Source organism: Notechis scutatus, chromosome Z (assembly GCF_049901735.1).
Source record: "Notechis scutatus isolate UNSWTSFEM ecotype Mainland chromosome Z, rNotScu1.2, whole genome shotgun sequence".
Taxonomy (NCBI): domain Eukaryota; kingdom Metazoa; phylum Chordata; class Lepidosauria; order Squamata; family Elapidae; genus Notechis; species Notechis scutatus.
Window position 1 is genome coordinate 49,795,549 of NC_142025.1, and position 15,309 is coordinate 49,810,857.

At 39.6% G+C, this 15,309-nt stretch overlaps 1 protein-coding gene across 1 annotated transcript; it reads right to left on the reverse strand.

The window, feature by feature from the left end:
* Positions 1–13,217: 13,217 nt before the first annotated feature.
* Positions 13,218–15,020, reverse strand: LOC148128853 (general transcription factor II-I repeat domain-containing protein 2B-like). The gene has a single exon (XM_087947312.1). It carries the CDS (start codon positions 15,018–15,020, stop codon positions 13,218–13,220), a length of 1,803 nt encoding a protein of 600 aa, XP_087803438.1.
* Positions 15,021–15,309: the final 289 nt, after the last annotated feature.

Sequence of the window (15,309 nt, forward strand, 5' to 3'; positions counted from 1 at the left end):
AAAATAGGGTCTGAAGCAGAAGCAAGCGACTCCTCCCTTTCTCCTCCTCCTCCACTTCTGCGCTTCATTTAAACTCACGCGAAAGGAAGGCGAGGAGGAAGCGCCGACTGGCGGCCAGGCCTTCTTTGGCGAGACCAAAAAGGCGCGTGCGGGGAGGACTTTCAAAGTTTCTCCACTGCCCACGGAGGTTACGGATGCCGTGCTCTCGGCTTTAGTGGCCTGGATGGGGGCTAGGGTTTAACTGCGACCCTCACTCTGTCCATGGCAACGTTTTCCAACCTGGCTAACTTTAAGATGTGAAAGACTCCAACTCCCAGAATTCTCCAGTTAACGCGTGCTGGCTGAGGGATTCTGGGAGTTGAAGTTCCTATATCGTAAAAGTTGCTCAAGTTGAAAAACATTGCCCAATCTATTAGGTCGTTTCAGTCAGGAATTGATAAGTCCGATCCTCCTAATTTTAAATTCTGTCGGGTGACAGGCTACCTGCAATCTATCTCTGCAAAACAAGCAAGCACCATTCTCATTAGAGAGCGCACGCGTTTGGATTCTCCAATAGTATTAAAATTAGGAAAGCTTGGATCTTGGAGCATCACAATTTCAGCTGGCGTCCACCAGTTAAATAAGGAGTAATATCCATCTACACAAAATCACTACAATTTGAGGATAAGTGGTCCCAAGCTTTATTCTATTTATTATACCCATTTATATGGCACCCAACTAACATGTGACTCTGGGTGGCTTATAACATTGAAACTCCACAACACACACTCCACTCTCCCTTCATAGCAGCAGCACTGAAATTATTACTTATTATGCAAATTTATTAAAAAAAACTGGCCACAGAATCAAAGTTAAAGCATTAATAGGAATACTAGATGCCCATAAAAAGTACATATAATCCTCAAGCTATAAACGTGCCCAAAATTCCTGTGCTCAATGAGGCAGTAACTGAGCTGTGCCTCATTTTACAAACCTTTTTTGCCTCAGTTGTTAAGGGAATCATTGCAGTTAAGTTAATCACGCAGTAACTAAGTGAATCTGGCTTCCCCAGTTGATTGTGCTTGTCAGAAGCCAGCTGGGAAGATTACAAATGTTGACCATATGATCCTGGGATAGTGGAACTGTCCTAAATACATGCTAGTAGCCAAGCACTGGAATTTTGACCACATGACCATGGGGATGCAACGGTAATGAGCAGAGGTGGTATTCAGCAGGTTCTGATCAGTTCTAGAGAACCGGTAGTGGAAATTTTGAGTAGTTCGGAGAACCGGCAAACACACCACCTTTGACTGGCCCCGCCCCCATCTATTCTCTGCCTCTTGAGTCTCAGCTGATCGGCTGGGTCTTCTTTTGTTGCCCTGCACAGGAGAATGGAGCTGGAAAGCAGGTTAGAGTGCAGTATTGCAAGCTACTCCTACTGCAATTTGGCAGATTGAATCCCACCAGGCTCAAGGTTGACTCAGCCATCCATTCTTCCGAGGTGGGTAAAATAAGGACCCAGATTGTTGGGTGCAATATTTATTTATTTATTTTTATTTATTTATTTTGTCAATTGCTTACAAGATAATAGGTATAAGTAAAAACATAGTTATGAATACATGGATGCATATAAGAAAAATAAAAGTAAAAGAAACAATAGGACAGGGACGGTAGGCACATTGGTGCGCTTATGCACGCCCCCTACAGACCTCTTAGGAAAGGGGTGAGATCAATAGTAGACAGTCTAAGGTTAAAGTTTTTGGGGTTTGAGGAAGAAACCACAGAGTCAGGTAGAGTATTCCAGACATTGACCACTCTGGTGCTGAAGTCATATTTCCTGCAATCAAGTTTGGTGTGATTAACCTTGAGTTTGTATCTATTGTTTGTTCTCGTGTTGTTATGGTTGAAGCTGAAGTATTCATTGACAGGTAGGACATTGCAATGTATGATTTTATATACTATACTTAGATTGGACCGAAGGCGGCGTAGTTCTAGGTTTTCTAGGTCTAGAATTTCAAGTCTGGTGGCATAAGGTATTCTGCAACGAGTAGAGGAGTGGAGAACTCTTCTTGTGAAATATTTCTGGACTTTCTCAACTGTGTTAATATCAGATACGTAATGTGGGTTCCAGACTGGTGAGCTGTATTCGAGTATTGGTCTAGCAAATGTTTTGTATGCTCTAGTTATTAGTGTAATATTACCAGAGAAAAAGCTATGTAAGATTAGGTTAACAACTCTTAACGCCTTTTTGGCTATGTAGTTACAGTGAGCGCTAGCACTTAGGTCAATAAAGATGAGTACTCCAAGATCCTTGATAGAGTTTGGATCATCAACAAGATCTTGACTATTCAGCCTCTATTTTATTTTTTGATTTATTTATTTTTTGCCAATATGTAGGACAGAGCATTTGTTTGTTGAAATTTGAAGTTGCCATTTGTTTGACCATTCTGATACATAGTCCAGGTCTTTTTGAAGGGTAGCAGTATTTTTCTGTGGTGTTGAATAGCTTTACATCATCAGCAAAGAGAACTCAGTTGCTCTTAATATGATCACAGAGGTCATTTATGTAGAGTATGAAAAGAGTTGGTCCTAGAACACTGCCTTGGGGGACACCGCTGTTGACAGGTACAGAATTTGATAGAACGCTCCCAGTTCTGACCATTTGTTGTCTGTTTGACAGGAATGCTTCTATCCAGTTATGCAGGTGTCCAGTGATACCGTAAGATTTTAGTTTTAGAAGTAGTTTGTCGTGTACCACTGAATCAAAGGCTTTACAGAAGTCTATGTAGATTGCGTCTATTGCTTTGCCCTGATCGAGTTGTGTAGTCCATATGTTTTTGCAGTGTAAGAGTTTCAGATTACATGATAGTTTTTTCCTGAAACCCAATTGTTTATTAGAGAGTAGGTTGTTTGTTTCTAAGTGGAGGATAATGGATTGGTTAATAATTGATTCCATGACTTTACAGGTGACATAGCATAAAGAGATTGGTCTGTAATTTTCAACTAGGCTGGGGTCTCCCTTTTTGAAGATGGGGATGACCGTGGCTTGTGACCATAGTTTTGGCAAGGAGCTGGTCCTGAAAGATTTTTCAAAGATTATGCTTAGAAGTTCGGCTATGGCAGTGGATAGCTTTTTTAAGAAGTAGGCACATATTCCATCCGGTCCAATAGATAGAGATTGTTTTAAATTGCATAGTGCTTTTTCAACATTGTCTTCTGTAAAATCTATATGTATTAGATCATTGTAGTTGTCTGTGGTTCAACTAGGAAATACTGGGCATAATCCATTGCTGTTTACAAATACTGAGCCAAAGAATGTGTTAAAGAGGTTGGCTTTAATGGTGTCATCGTTGCAGTCTTTACCATTAGGTCCTTTCAGGGGTGGGATGGACCTTGAGTGTTTTAGTTTGTTGTTTACAAAATTGTAGAAAGCGGGGTTGGAGTTGGTGCGTAGAAGGTTTTCTTCTTGTTTAATGTGATAATTGGTGTAGAGTTGTAATTGCAGGAATGTTCCAGTCTCGGATGGCAAACCTCAGATAAAGAATGTTTCCAAGCAAATACCACTCAGGCAAACAAAGTCACTAATCTAAAGGAGGATTAGAGAGAGGAAGTAAACATATGTTAGACTTTAACTAGAGATAATTAATTGTATGGATTACTGTGCTAAACAATAACAAAAGTTAAGTAGTAACTGTTAGGGATAACATGGTTACCTAACTTAGTTTGGGTAGAATAATATATAAACTATGTTAGTGAGTTTAAGTGTATGTATCACTTTAAACTGTAAACCAAGTTTTTGGGTGCGGTTGTAAAATCACCATAAGAGGGAGCAAGAGAGCTCACTGTTTCCCTGGCTTTTACTGGAATGCTGACAATGGATTGATGGTGATAACTGCGTGTTTGCTGAAAGAAGAAAAGGGGTTTGATTTTTCTTCATATCTCTGACTGCAAAAGAGATATATCACTGGACTGATTGTAAGTTTAATGAACTCTTTTTCGACACTGGACTTTGCCAACTGAATAACCCCCGGATGGACTGAACTTAGTGTATGATATATGGACTGTTTTGACTATGCTATAACTCTTGCTGGAATAAAAACTATTTAACTTGCACAGTGTATCTGTCTTACTGAGTGTAAGCTACTACAACGTTTTATCTCACATATCTGCCTGTCTGCTAGACTGCCGTTGCACGTTCTGCTAGGGTGTATATCCCTAACAGTAACCAAAGTTAACCAATGATGGAGGATAACTAAAAATGTGTATAAATGCAAGACTAGTCTCCAGTAAAGATCATCATGATTCAGTTCATGATCAAACAACTCGACTGCCTCGTCATTACAACAAGTGGTGCATGAACAGGGACTCTCTTACTTCGTCCGGCAAGGATTCGGTGCACCTTCAACCCTTTTTGGTTTCTTCAACCTTTTGGTTTCTGTAAGTATGGGGCCTTCGCTTTCTGAGGAACAAAGGAAGCATGTAGATGAATTAGGCTATTTGTTGAAGAAAAATAATACCGAGGTACCACAGAGAAATCTCTTAAGGCTGGTCCAGGAGATTGCAGCTCAGCGCCTATGGTACCCAGAAAAGGGGTCTTTAAAATTAACTGATTGGGAACATATTGGGAAAACATTGCATACTGAACCTCGAGCAAAAATAGAAGTTTTGCATGTGTGGCATTTATGTAGGCATGCAATTGAAACATTTGGTTGTCAGGTACCTTTAATTCTTCTTTGCATGAAATTAATATAGCTCCTGATATGTATCCTGACAATTTTCCTATTTTTAATGCCTCTGATCAATCTAATACAGGATCGATATGTGCTGGTTGGCAGCTTAAGGATCCTAATATGTGGTTCTTTTTTGATAAATATGCTACTAATGTTCATCCTCAGAATTATCAATGTGCAACTATAGGTTATTTTACTCTACCTGTTCAAATAGGTACACTCCCATCAACTCGACAGCGGCGTTCCTCTCTGGGGCCTACATGTAATGATGAAGTCATTATTAATACACAATTGTCTTCTGGTTCTACATTTGGCCGTGCACTGGCAGGGGCCGTTACAGGAGTCCTTACTCTAGGCTCTTATCCTGGCATAATTGCTCAAGAAAACAGACGATCTATTCTTGGTCTCACCTGCAGACTTGAAAAATCCATCAATGCTACCGCTGCTATTATTCATGATTTGCAGCATGAAATAGAAGACTTAAATCAAGATGTCTTACAGCAGCGTTTTGCCATAGACTATCTTTTAGCCCGTCAGGCGGGGTTCTGTACGTTAGTTGGACATCATGGATGTGCTGTGCATTTTCATTCTTTGAATAAAACTATTGAGGATGAGCTTGCCAATTTACAATCATACATTCAAAATAATATCCATGCTCATTACTCACCTTTTGAGTGGCTAACCAATTGGCTCCCTGATTGGCCTTGGCTCAGACAGTTTTTCTTTTATGCTATAATTATTATTATTGTACTAATTGCAACCTGTTGTTTTATTCAATGTATTCCAAATTTATTCACATTGTTTCATCCTGCTTCCCCCTCTCTTAGTCCCCTACAATTGTGATACATTCATAAATCTTTGAATCCTCCATTTAAAATAAAAAACGAGGATATGTAGAGTTGCAATTGCAGGAATGTTCCAGTCTCGGATGGCAAACCTCAGATAAAGAATGTTTCCAAGCAAATACAACTCAGGTAAACAAAGTCACTAATCTAAAGGAGGATTAGAGAGAGGAAGTAAACATGTTAGACTTTAACTAGAGATAATTAATTGTATGGATTACTGTGCTAAACAATAACAAAAGTTAAGCAGTAACCAAAGTTAACCAGTGATGGAGGATAACTAAAAATGTGTATAAATGCAAGACTAGACTCCAATAAAGATCATCATGATTCAGTTGTTCATGATCAAACAACTCAACTGCCTCGTCATTACAACAAATTGGTGCATTCAGTTTTTATCTGGTGGCATAAATTTTTGTATCGGCTTTTGAAGTTGGCAACGTGACCAGATTTGTTTTTCCACCAAAGTGATTTCTTTTTGGATTGATGCTTCCTTATTGTTATGGGTAATTTGTTTTTTTCTGGTTTTGGGAGTTGTTAATGGTACATATAGTTTGAAGTAAAAATATGTTGTAATGGTCTTCTACAGTATTGCATCCAGTGAATAGAAATTGCCAATCAAGGGATGAGAGATTGTTGTTTATAAGATCATAGTTGCCTTTTTTGAAGTTACAATTGGGGATTCCGTCGTTGTGATGATTTTTGTGTGGACGTATGTTGAGACAAAAGTCAATCATGTTGTGGTCACTGTTGGAAAAGGGTTCTTTAATTTGTATTCCATAAATTGAATTCAAACTATTGCAGAAAATGAGATCGAGGCAGTTGTTAAGTCTAGTGTTGTTGGTTACTAGTTGTTCTAGTCCCAGGTTTGTTACTGCATTGTAGAAGGTTGCATGTGTGGGTTCAGTTGTACATTCGTTAAGGGTCCAGTTAATATGAGGTAGATTGAAGTCACCAAGAAAGATAAAAGCATGTGGGCAGGATGCTGTCCATTGTCCATGTTAGTAGTGTATTAGCTTGTTTGCATGTTCGATGTCATAATCAGGGGCTCTGTAACATAGTAAGAACCAAAATGTGATATTTAAGGACAGTTCACAGACGATGGTCTCAGGAATAGCAAGCTCCTGGGTAACTTGGATGTTTTTTAGATGTAGGGACTTTTTATAGAATATAGCAACACCACCTCCTCTACAGATTTCAGGATCTGGTCAGTAAATATGATAGTCTATTACTGTGGTAATGGAGTCAGGGAGAGATGCGTTGAGCCATGTTTCACAGACAAATATAATGTCGAATTTAGCCATATTTAGTAAGAGGAGAAATTCAGGTATTTTATTTACAAGGCTTCTTGCATTGAGTAGCTTGCATTTAAGGCCAGTTGTGGATGGAATAGAGTTAGTTAGGGACATGCGTGCCTAGTTTTGAGTGATGTTGGATTGGATAGGGTGGGGTAGATGCGGAGTTGTGGGTTGTGTGGCTTTCTTTTGATGCAATCAGCTTGGTAGTCAATGTATAGGTCCTTTTCTCCATTGTCTAGACTGTTTTTGAGTTCTGCGCGGAGTTCATGGGAGCGGATTCTTTGCAGTATGTCTGGTCTTGAGCGAAGTTTTTTGTGGTTGGGATTGGTTTTGGCAATGGCAATATGCTGACTCTGTAAACAGCTTTGAGAGGGCTGCAAAGTACTATAAAGCGGTATATAAGTCTAAGTGCTATTGTTATTGCTATTAGTGGGGATGGGGAGGAATTTTGCAGTAACCTTTCCCTGCCACGCCCACCAAGCAATGCCCACCAAGCAATGCCCACCAAGCAATGCCCACAGAACCGGAAGTAAAAAATTTGAATCTCTCACTGGTCATGAGAGAAAACTGATTATAATTATTTTTTTTAGTGTCGTTGTAACTTCCGTTACTAAATGAATGGTTATAAGTCAAAGACTACCTGTAGGACATGTCCTCTTTTTGGCCTTATGTTGTCCATTCAGCAAGTATAACCTTGAAATCAAATACCATCTGGTTTTTTTTATCTTGGCAACTGGCATGTCTTGGTTTTTTTTTGAAGGTTGGACTATTTTTGCAACAATAGTCATGCAAACCTTTATGTATTGTGATATAGTAAATTGCTTGCTTTTTTTCTTCTGTTCCACCATGTCCACACCACCCTTTGTTTACATATTTAAAAATATAGTGATGTTATTTTATTTATTTATTTGATTTGTCAATCGCTTACAAGATAATAGGTATAAGTAAAAACATAGTTATGAATACATGGATGCATATAAGAAAAATAAAAAGAAACAATAGGACAGGGACGGTAGGCACGTTGGTGCCCTTATGCACGCCCCCTACAGACCTCTTAGGAAAGGAGTGAGGTCAATAGTAGACAGTCTAAGGTTTTTGGGGTTTGAGGAAGAAACCACAGAGTCAGGTAGAGTATTCCAGACATTGACCACTCTGGTGCTGAAGTTGTATTTCCTGCAAACAAGTTTGGTGCGATTAACCTTGAGTTTGTATCTATTGTTTGCTCTTGTATTGTTATGGTTGAAGCTGAAGTATTCATTGACATTCATTGACATTGATTCATAGGACATTGCAATGTATGATTTTATGTACTATACTTAGATTGGACCAAAGGCGGCGTAGTTCTAGGTTTTCTAGGTCAGTAAAATCAGTGGTGGATTCAATTTTTTTTACTACCAGTTCTCCAGAAGTGGTCAGAATCTGCTGAATACCACCCCTGAGTAAAATGCATAGAATTTGGCACAAGGACATCTAAAATTTCAGTAATATAATATTAAAAATAAGAATCACACTGAATCAACTTAATACTTGTCAACATTACACCAGTCACTATTATACTGCAAGTATGAGAATTTTTTTTTAAAGTAAGTAATCTTTTATAAATGGAGAATCACACTTCTTTTATTTCAATAACTATATTTCTTGAAAGTATGGACCAAGATTAAATAAAAGAAGAAAGTTATTTCTTTACTTGCCAGGTGTTTAGAATCTCTCGAGTCTTGCTTTCTATTTTTTAATTCCCCGCCTACATAAAATATTTAAATATATTTCATCATATGCTTAATTTAAGATTCAAGAAAAAGACAACATTGTTACATTGCAAAAGTGTTTTCATGATGTAATGTGTGTAAAATAAGATAGTAAACTAAGCCTGTATTCTTTAAGTATCTGTTACAAAGTCCTAGAAGAAATTTTGTCTGGTTTTGGTTTAAAATGTTAGAAGAATAATTTGGAGTTCCAAGTTTAGCCAAAGTTGTGCAGGAGCAAATCAAAATGAAATCCAGATATTTATTTGGAAATAAAAATTTATTTATTCCACAAAGTAAAGAGGTTCGCCTATGGGGATAGCTACAGAGAAAATGGGGTATAGAGAAGTTGTTTTATAGGTAGACTGTACTTGGTGTGGGTTTGAGGTGCATGTTATTTCTAGTGTGTGACACTTGAAAGGCATGAATTTGTATACGTATTGACTCGGAGAGAAGGCTAATTAAATCAAACAATGTAGTTTGAATCTCTTCATTTGAATTGTGACCATTATTGATGGAGTTCAATAACCAGTCATTTCAGTGTGCAAAGATGTCTGACTACATACGTAGCGTTTATTCATTTTATATGGTTTTCCACAAGTAGCAAAAGGCAACATAGATACAGCATTAGGACTGGTGAATCCCCCCCACCAATTCTTAAGAATAGAGGTGATGTTAGTAAGGTGAGATCACTGTACCAGGCACGGGACCAGCCCGAAATAGGGAGTGAGATCATGCAAAAAGCAAAGAAGCTCACGTAGGTATTAGGCACAGCAGCATGCTGCGTGCACCATCTACGGGATTTTAATTGCTACTACACATTATAATTATGTTTACATTGTGTTAATTGAGTTTTGTATTTGCTTGTGTGTAGGATCCAGTCTGGGTCATCTTGTTTTGTGTTGCTTGTGTGTATCTACAATTTGAAGTGTTTAATTCTTATGTTTGTTCTGAGTTTAAAGGATTTTGCTATTATCACTTACCAGCTTTTCTAAGAAACTTTTGCAATTGGAGACTATATATTGCTACACTATTTACAGTTGTCACTTATAACCATACCTTTTGTCTATTTGTAACATCATAAAGAAAACATATTTAGGAAGAGGGGTTAATTTATCAACATTGTTAGAAGCAAAACATTGTGTAGTGTTTGCTATCATGCTTCAAGCTATGCAATACTTTGTTCTGTGGAGTGAGAAATTTTTTTAGGAGAAGAATAATTTTCTCAGAAAGGGTGAAAAGGGTAAATACAAGTTAAATTATCCCAACAAGTTACAATCCTCACAATCTACCACACATAGTCTTCCACAAAGTATTGCTTGGAATTTCAACTGATGAGATTCAGTAATGTCTTGTTTGGCCATATGCATGGATACATGGTAAATCTATAATAAATTCACATATTAAAGCATACCAATAATTGTAAATATACAGATGAATACCCATTATTTTCACCATCTCCCTATATCTTTAACTTAACATAGAATGAGTCCTAGTATGAATTCAGTCAGTTGTTCAGTGATGCAATGTAAGTTGGTCTTGGCATCTGTGGTAATCAGCAGGAAGTTCATGAGGCAGTTTGTTTGTTGGAGGCTAACCACAATCAACCCTGTTTAGTTTTTAGTAGCTTGGAGAACTCTTCCTGAAGTAAGTGCAATTCCTCCTGATGCATTTCTATTGAAGCCTACTGAATCGAACAATCATTAGCCATTATTGTGGGGGAGCCACGGTTCTATTAACACTCACCATGTTCTATACTTTGCACTGCCAAGTCTGTTATTGAGTGCCCATTCAGGTCCCATATTGATATTGGGCATTTTTCAGGTCTGTTCCTGTAGCTCTCTCAGCTATGTTGATCAGTGCGAAAGCATGTTCTTTCCACACATGAGGTGTACAAAGCTTTACTTGGGGGAAGGTTCTCTGTTAGGCATAGATTGGGGGTGTGTGTGGGATGGTCAACACACCATTGATTGGAGTTCAGGATGGCTGGATTTCAAAGTGGTTTCCACTCCTTTAATGACCCTTGATCAGACAGGAGACAGATTAGCTGTGGAAGAGACCTCAAGAAAATTGATCAGTGTTATAACTGGCTTGGACTGTTAGAAACCTCACAATCTCCCAAGTCACCTGCTTTGCATCTTAGCCCTGTTGCCACAAGGCGCAGTGGAGTCGCAATTTCTTTCTCTTAATTTTATTGATAATAAAAATGAACAGCAAATGGTAAATTAACCAGGAATTAATTGAACCCAGCTAGCTAAAATTAGGACTGATTAAATTATTTACTAGAGTGGCTTCTCCCTTTTCTGCCAGTTTCCTTGCAGCACTGACAAATTACAGGCAAGACTAAAAACATATAAGATTTTCAAAACAGAACTCTTGCCCCACTTCTTTGGGGAAGGGATAAGAAAAGGGTTGTTTTCCCCAAGTCAGGTCTGAGCCTAGTGCCCAAGCTGATGAAGAACGCCAGACACAAGGTGCAGGTTTGTTTCGTTTTATTGAAGTGATTCAGCAAAAAAGGCCCCAGCCAGCAAAATGCCAGAACAAACAAAGGATTCAACAAGCTTCTATATGGTTTTTCCAGGCGGGATAAACAAGCAGTGTCTAACAGACATTCTGAAAATTATCTAAAGGTTCTCTGTTGGCTCCATACCATTCCTATTTCTAAGTTTTAATTAATAAACACTTCAAGAGTTATCTAACAAGTGTTCTATTGGCTCTATTTGAACCTTATTTCTAAAAGTTAACTAATAGGCATCCTATAGGGCTCTGTCTTAGCCCTATTCCTTATCTTAATGATATGTCTTGTATGATGTACATCAGTGGCCCCCAACCTTTTTTGTGCCACGGCCCGGTACCGGCATCACAAAATGATCCACGGCCCGGTACCGGCATCAGCACGCATGACCAAGGCAAGGCGAGCCGAGCGACCGGCCAGCCAGCCATCCCGCGCTTCTCCCTGCCACCTTCAACTCCTCCTTTGTACCTTTTTTGTGCTTTTTTGTGCTTTCTTAATCTCCTCCGCCATCGGGACGGCTCTTCGTTCGAAGCCGACGCCCCCCTTCGTGATAAACTAAGGCACGAGGATTCCAACAGCACCCAAACACTGCTTTCCAACCGGAAAAGCTCACCCGGAAGCACTTTCTCGTCGAAACAAGATGGCAGCACCCAGCAAACTGGCGGCCCGGTATAAAATGATCCACGGACCGGTACCAGTCCGGGGCCCGGTGGTTGGGGACCACTGATGTACATGACAGTCAACTCTTGTTTTCGACATTGAAAGGGGCCCCACCCGTCCACACTCCCTTTTCCTTTATCTTTTTTATGTAAGCCTTGCAAATACACATCTCCTTTCTTCCTTCTGAGTTCATGCCATAACCTTGCATTTTTACAACAAATTGGCCCTACAGCAAATGGCTCATCATCCCCATCCCCTTTGAATCTGAAAAGTTTTCCAAGGTTCACCTAATACCGATATCTGTGTGTGGAGAGACTATGTTGTCTGCCTGCAAGCAGAAAGGCAACGTGGAAGACACTGCAAGCCACAAAAGACGATTAACAGAATAAAAGATAGACACAAAGACCCTTTTGCTTAAAGGAGGTCTTCTTCTGAATGTTCCTTAACAGTTCAGCCAGTTGGGCAGAAGTGTTGACTGTTAATAGCTTAGCTTCTATAATTTGCCACAATGCAACCACTGCATATCCTGCCTTTCTGTGGTCTTCCATCATAAAGCTACTACTATCCGTAAACCATTTGCAGTTGGCATTTGGGATAGGCTGATCATTGAGGTCAGGTCTACGAGCATGGACTGACTCTACAACCTGTATACAATCATGATGTAGATCAGTATCTATCTGGAATAAAAGTGTATTGCACACTTCCATTTGAACAGCAGAAGAGTCAAGCAGAAGATTTTGGTATTTTGCTTGATGGCCCCTGGTCAACCAAAATACTCCTTTTATCTCCATAATTTCTTGAACCCTGTGTACTGCCTTGACTGTGAATTGTTGTACCAATGTTAGCTTCTGAGCTTCTTCAACTAGTAGAATGTTGCTGCCATCCCTCGCAAACAGTAAGGCCATTCCAATGCCCCCCCCCCCATTTATTTGCTTGGTAAAATATGCCACTGGTCTCTGCCATGAGCCTAGTTTTTTTCTATTAATGTACAAAAAGTATAGAGGATCTTTTGGGGTCTGGAAGTCCCAAAACTGGTGCTCTCATAAAATTCCTTTTTAACCTGCGTAAATGCCTGTTGGAATTCTCTGGTACATTCAAATGTTTCCTTGTCTCCTCCCTTGACTGCTTCATGGTTTTGGACAATTAGTCCAAAATTGGGAATCCAAATTCTGCCAGATAGCTTCTCTCCTTGGAGCTAACAGACTTCAGTGTTCCTCAGAGATGCTATACCCCAAATATTTAACCTCCTGTTGTAACAGTCGAGCTTTTGTTTTTGACACCTTATAGCCCAGGGGTGGGCAAACTTTTTGGCTCGGGGGGCCGCATTGACTTTTAAAATTTGACAGACGGGCCGGGTCAGCACAAGATACGATACATATAAAAAACTCCATTCGTTAACAGTACATATCAAACATAAACAGAAAAAAGCATTAAAGTATTAACATATTTTAATGAGAACAGTGTTGTTGATCACTCATTTTTGCCAGTGCATCGAAGTCTGGTTGTAATTTTGTTGTGGCAATTCTCAGAACAGATCTGAGGTGTTCATCACTCATCTGGGATCTGTGGGGTGCTTTGTTGGTGTTCATCACACTAAAAGTCTGTTCACACACATATGTAGAGCCAAACAACACCAGCATCCTCTGTGCTACCTTCTGGATGTTTTTAAATTTGGCTGCACTTAATGAAGCATAAAACTCATCCAGTTTCAGGGAGTTGAACTTCTCCTTTAACACCATGTCACATTGGAGATCAATCAGTTCCAACTGCAACTCCTGTGGCACCGTTTCCGGGTCTTGTGAGAAGGGACATGACACCAGCTGAAGTGCCCAGTCAATTTTTCCAAAATCACCAAACCGACGGCAGAATTCTTCATGCAGGTCATCCAGTGATTTCCTATATTTCTTCACATGTTGCGGGGCCTCTTTTAACGTAGCCAGTGTGGGGAAATGAGCAAATGACTTGTCTGACATTTGCTTCGAAAATAAAACTAGCCTGGTTTTGAAGGCTCTGATGTTTGCTTGCATTTCATGCACAAACTGGTTTTTCCCTTGTAGCTTCACATTCAGCTCGTTCATGTGTGTCAGTATGTCCACAGTAAAAGCTAAATCACAAAGCCAATCTGTGTCATTCAGCTCAGGAAAATTTTCAGTGTTCTCAAGTAGCTCCAAAAATGAAATAATCTCCTGTTTGAGCTCCCACACACGTTGACATACTTTTCCCAAACTTAACCAGCGGACATTAGAATGGTAAAGCAAGTCCATGTGATCAGCGTCAGTTTCTTCAAGAAAATGAATAAACTGACGATGATGAAGTCCCCTCGCTCGAATAAAGTTAACGAGTTTCACAACTGGCTTCACTACATGGTCAAGCTGCAACACGGATTTACACAGTGCTTCCTGGTGAATTATGCAGTGTAGGAAAATTACCTCCTGCTCAGGGTTGTCCTCTTTCACCCTGTCCTGGATTCTTTTGAGCATCCCGACGTTTTTTCCTGTCAGATTTGGTGATCCATCTGTGGTAACGTTGGCGAGCGTACTCCAAGGTAACTTGTGCCTCTGTATGACCGCTGACACGCTGTTAAATAAATCGACTCCCCGTGTTTTTCCTTTCAGGGATTCCATAGCCAAAAACTCCTCCATTATCTCGAAATTTTCATTAATGCCTCTGATAAAAATTAAAAGCTGAGCGGTGTCCTTTATGTCATTGCTTTCGTCCAGTGCCAAAGAATATAATGTAAATGACTCCGCTTTTTTGTTTAGCTTGCTAGTTAAGTGTTCGTCAATTACTTCAACACGGCGAGTCACTGTCCTGCGTGATAAGCTAATTGTTTCAAATTTGTTCTTGCTCTCAGGACATAAAATACTTGCTGTCTCTACCATACACTCTTTAAGAAATTCCCCTTCGGAGAAAGGCTTGCTGGCTTTTGCTAGTTTGAATGCCAGTAAATAACTTGTCTTCGTGCTTGCTTCTTGGATGGAAGTTGCTCGGTTAAAGGTGCTTTGCTGAGCCTGCAACCTAGCTACCAACCTATGAGCGGTAGCCGTACGTTCTTGCGTTGAAAGGTTGCTGGCGTAATTAGCATGCTTGGTGGAAAAGTGACGGCTGATGTTGTATTCTTTGAAAACTGCAATGGTTTCTTGGCAAATAAGACATACAGCCTTTGACCGGACTTCAGTAAAAAAGTATTTAGGTGTCCATTCTTTATTAAACACCCGGCACTCACTGTCGACTTTTCTTTTCTTTGACATTGCTGCAGATGGGTTCTGATCTGACCAGTAGAAGAAGAGCGATAATTGAAAATGGCTCGGGCTCCGAAAAATCAAGTCACTGTGCCTAATGTGCAGACAGGATATTCTCCCTATTAAAAACACAACAAAGATAGATAGATAGATAGATAGATAGATAGATAGATAGATAGATAGATAGATAGATAGACAGACAGATTCTTCCCCTACGAATAAACGACTGTGTGTGTGTGTTTGTGTGTATGTATGTATGAATGTACCCCCTCAGCTTACACAAGTTGGCCACTTATAA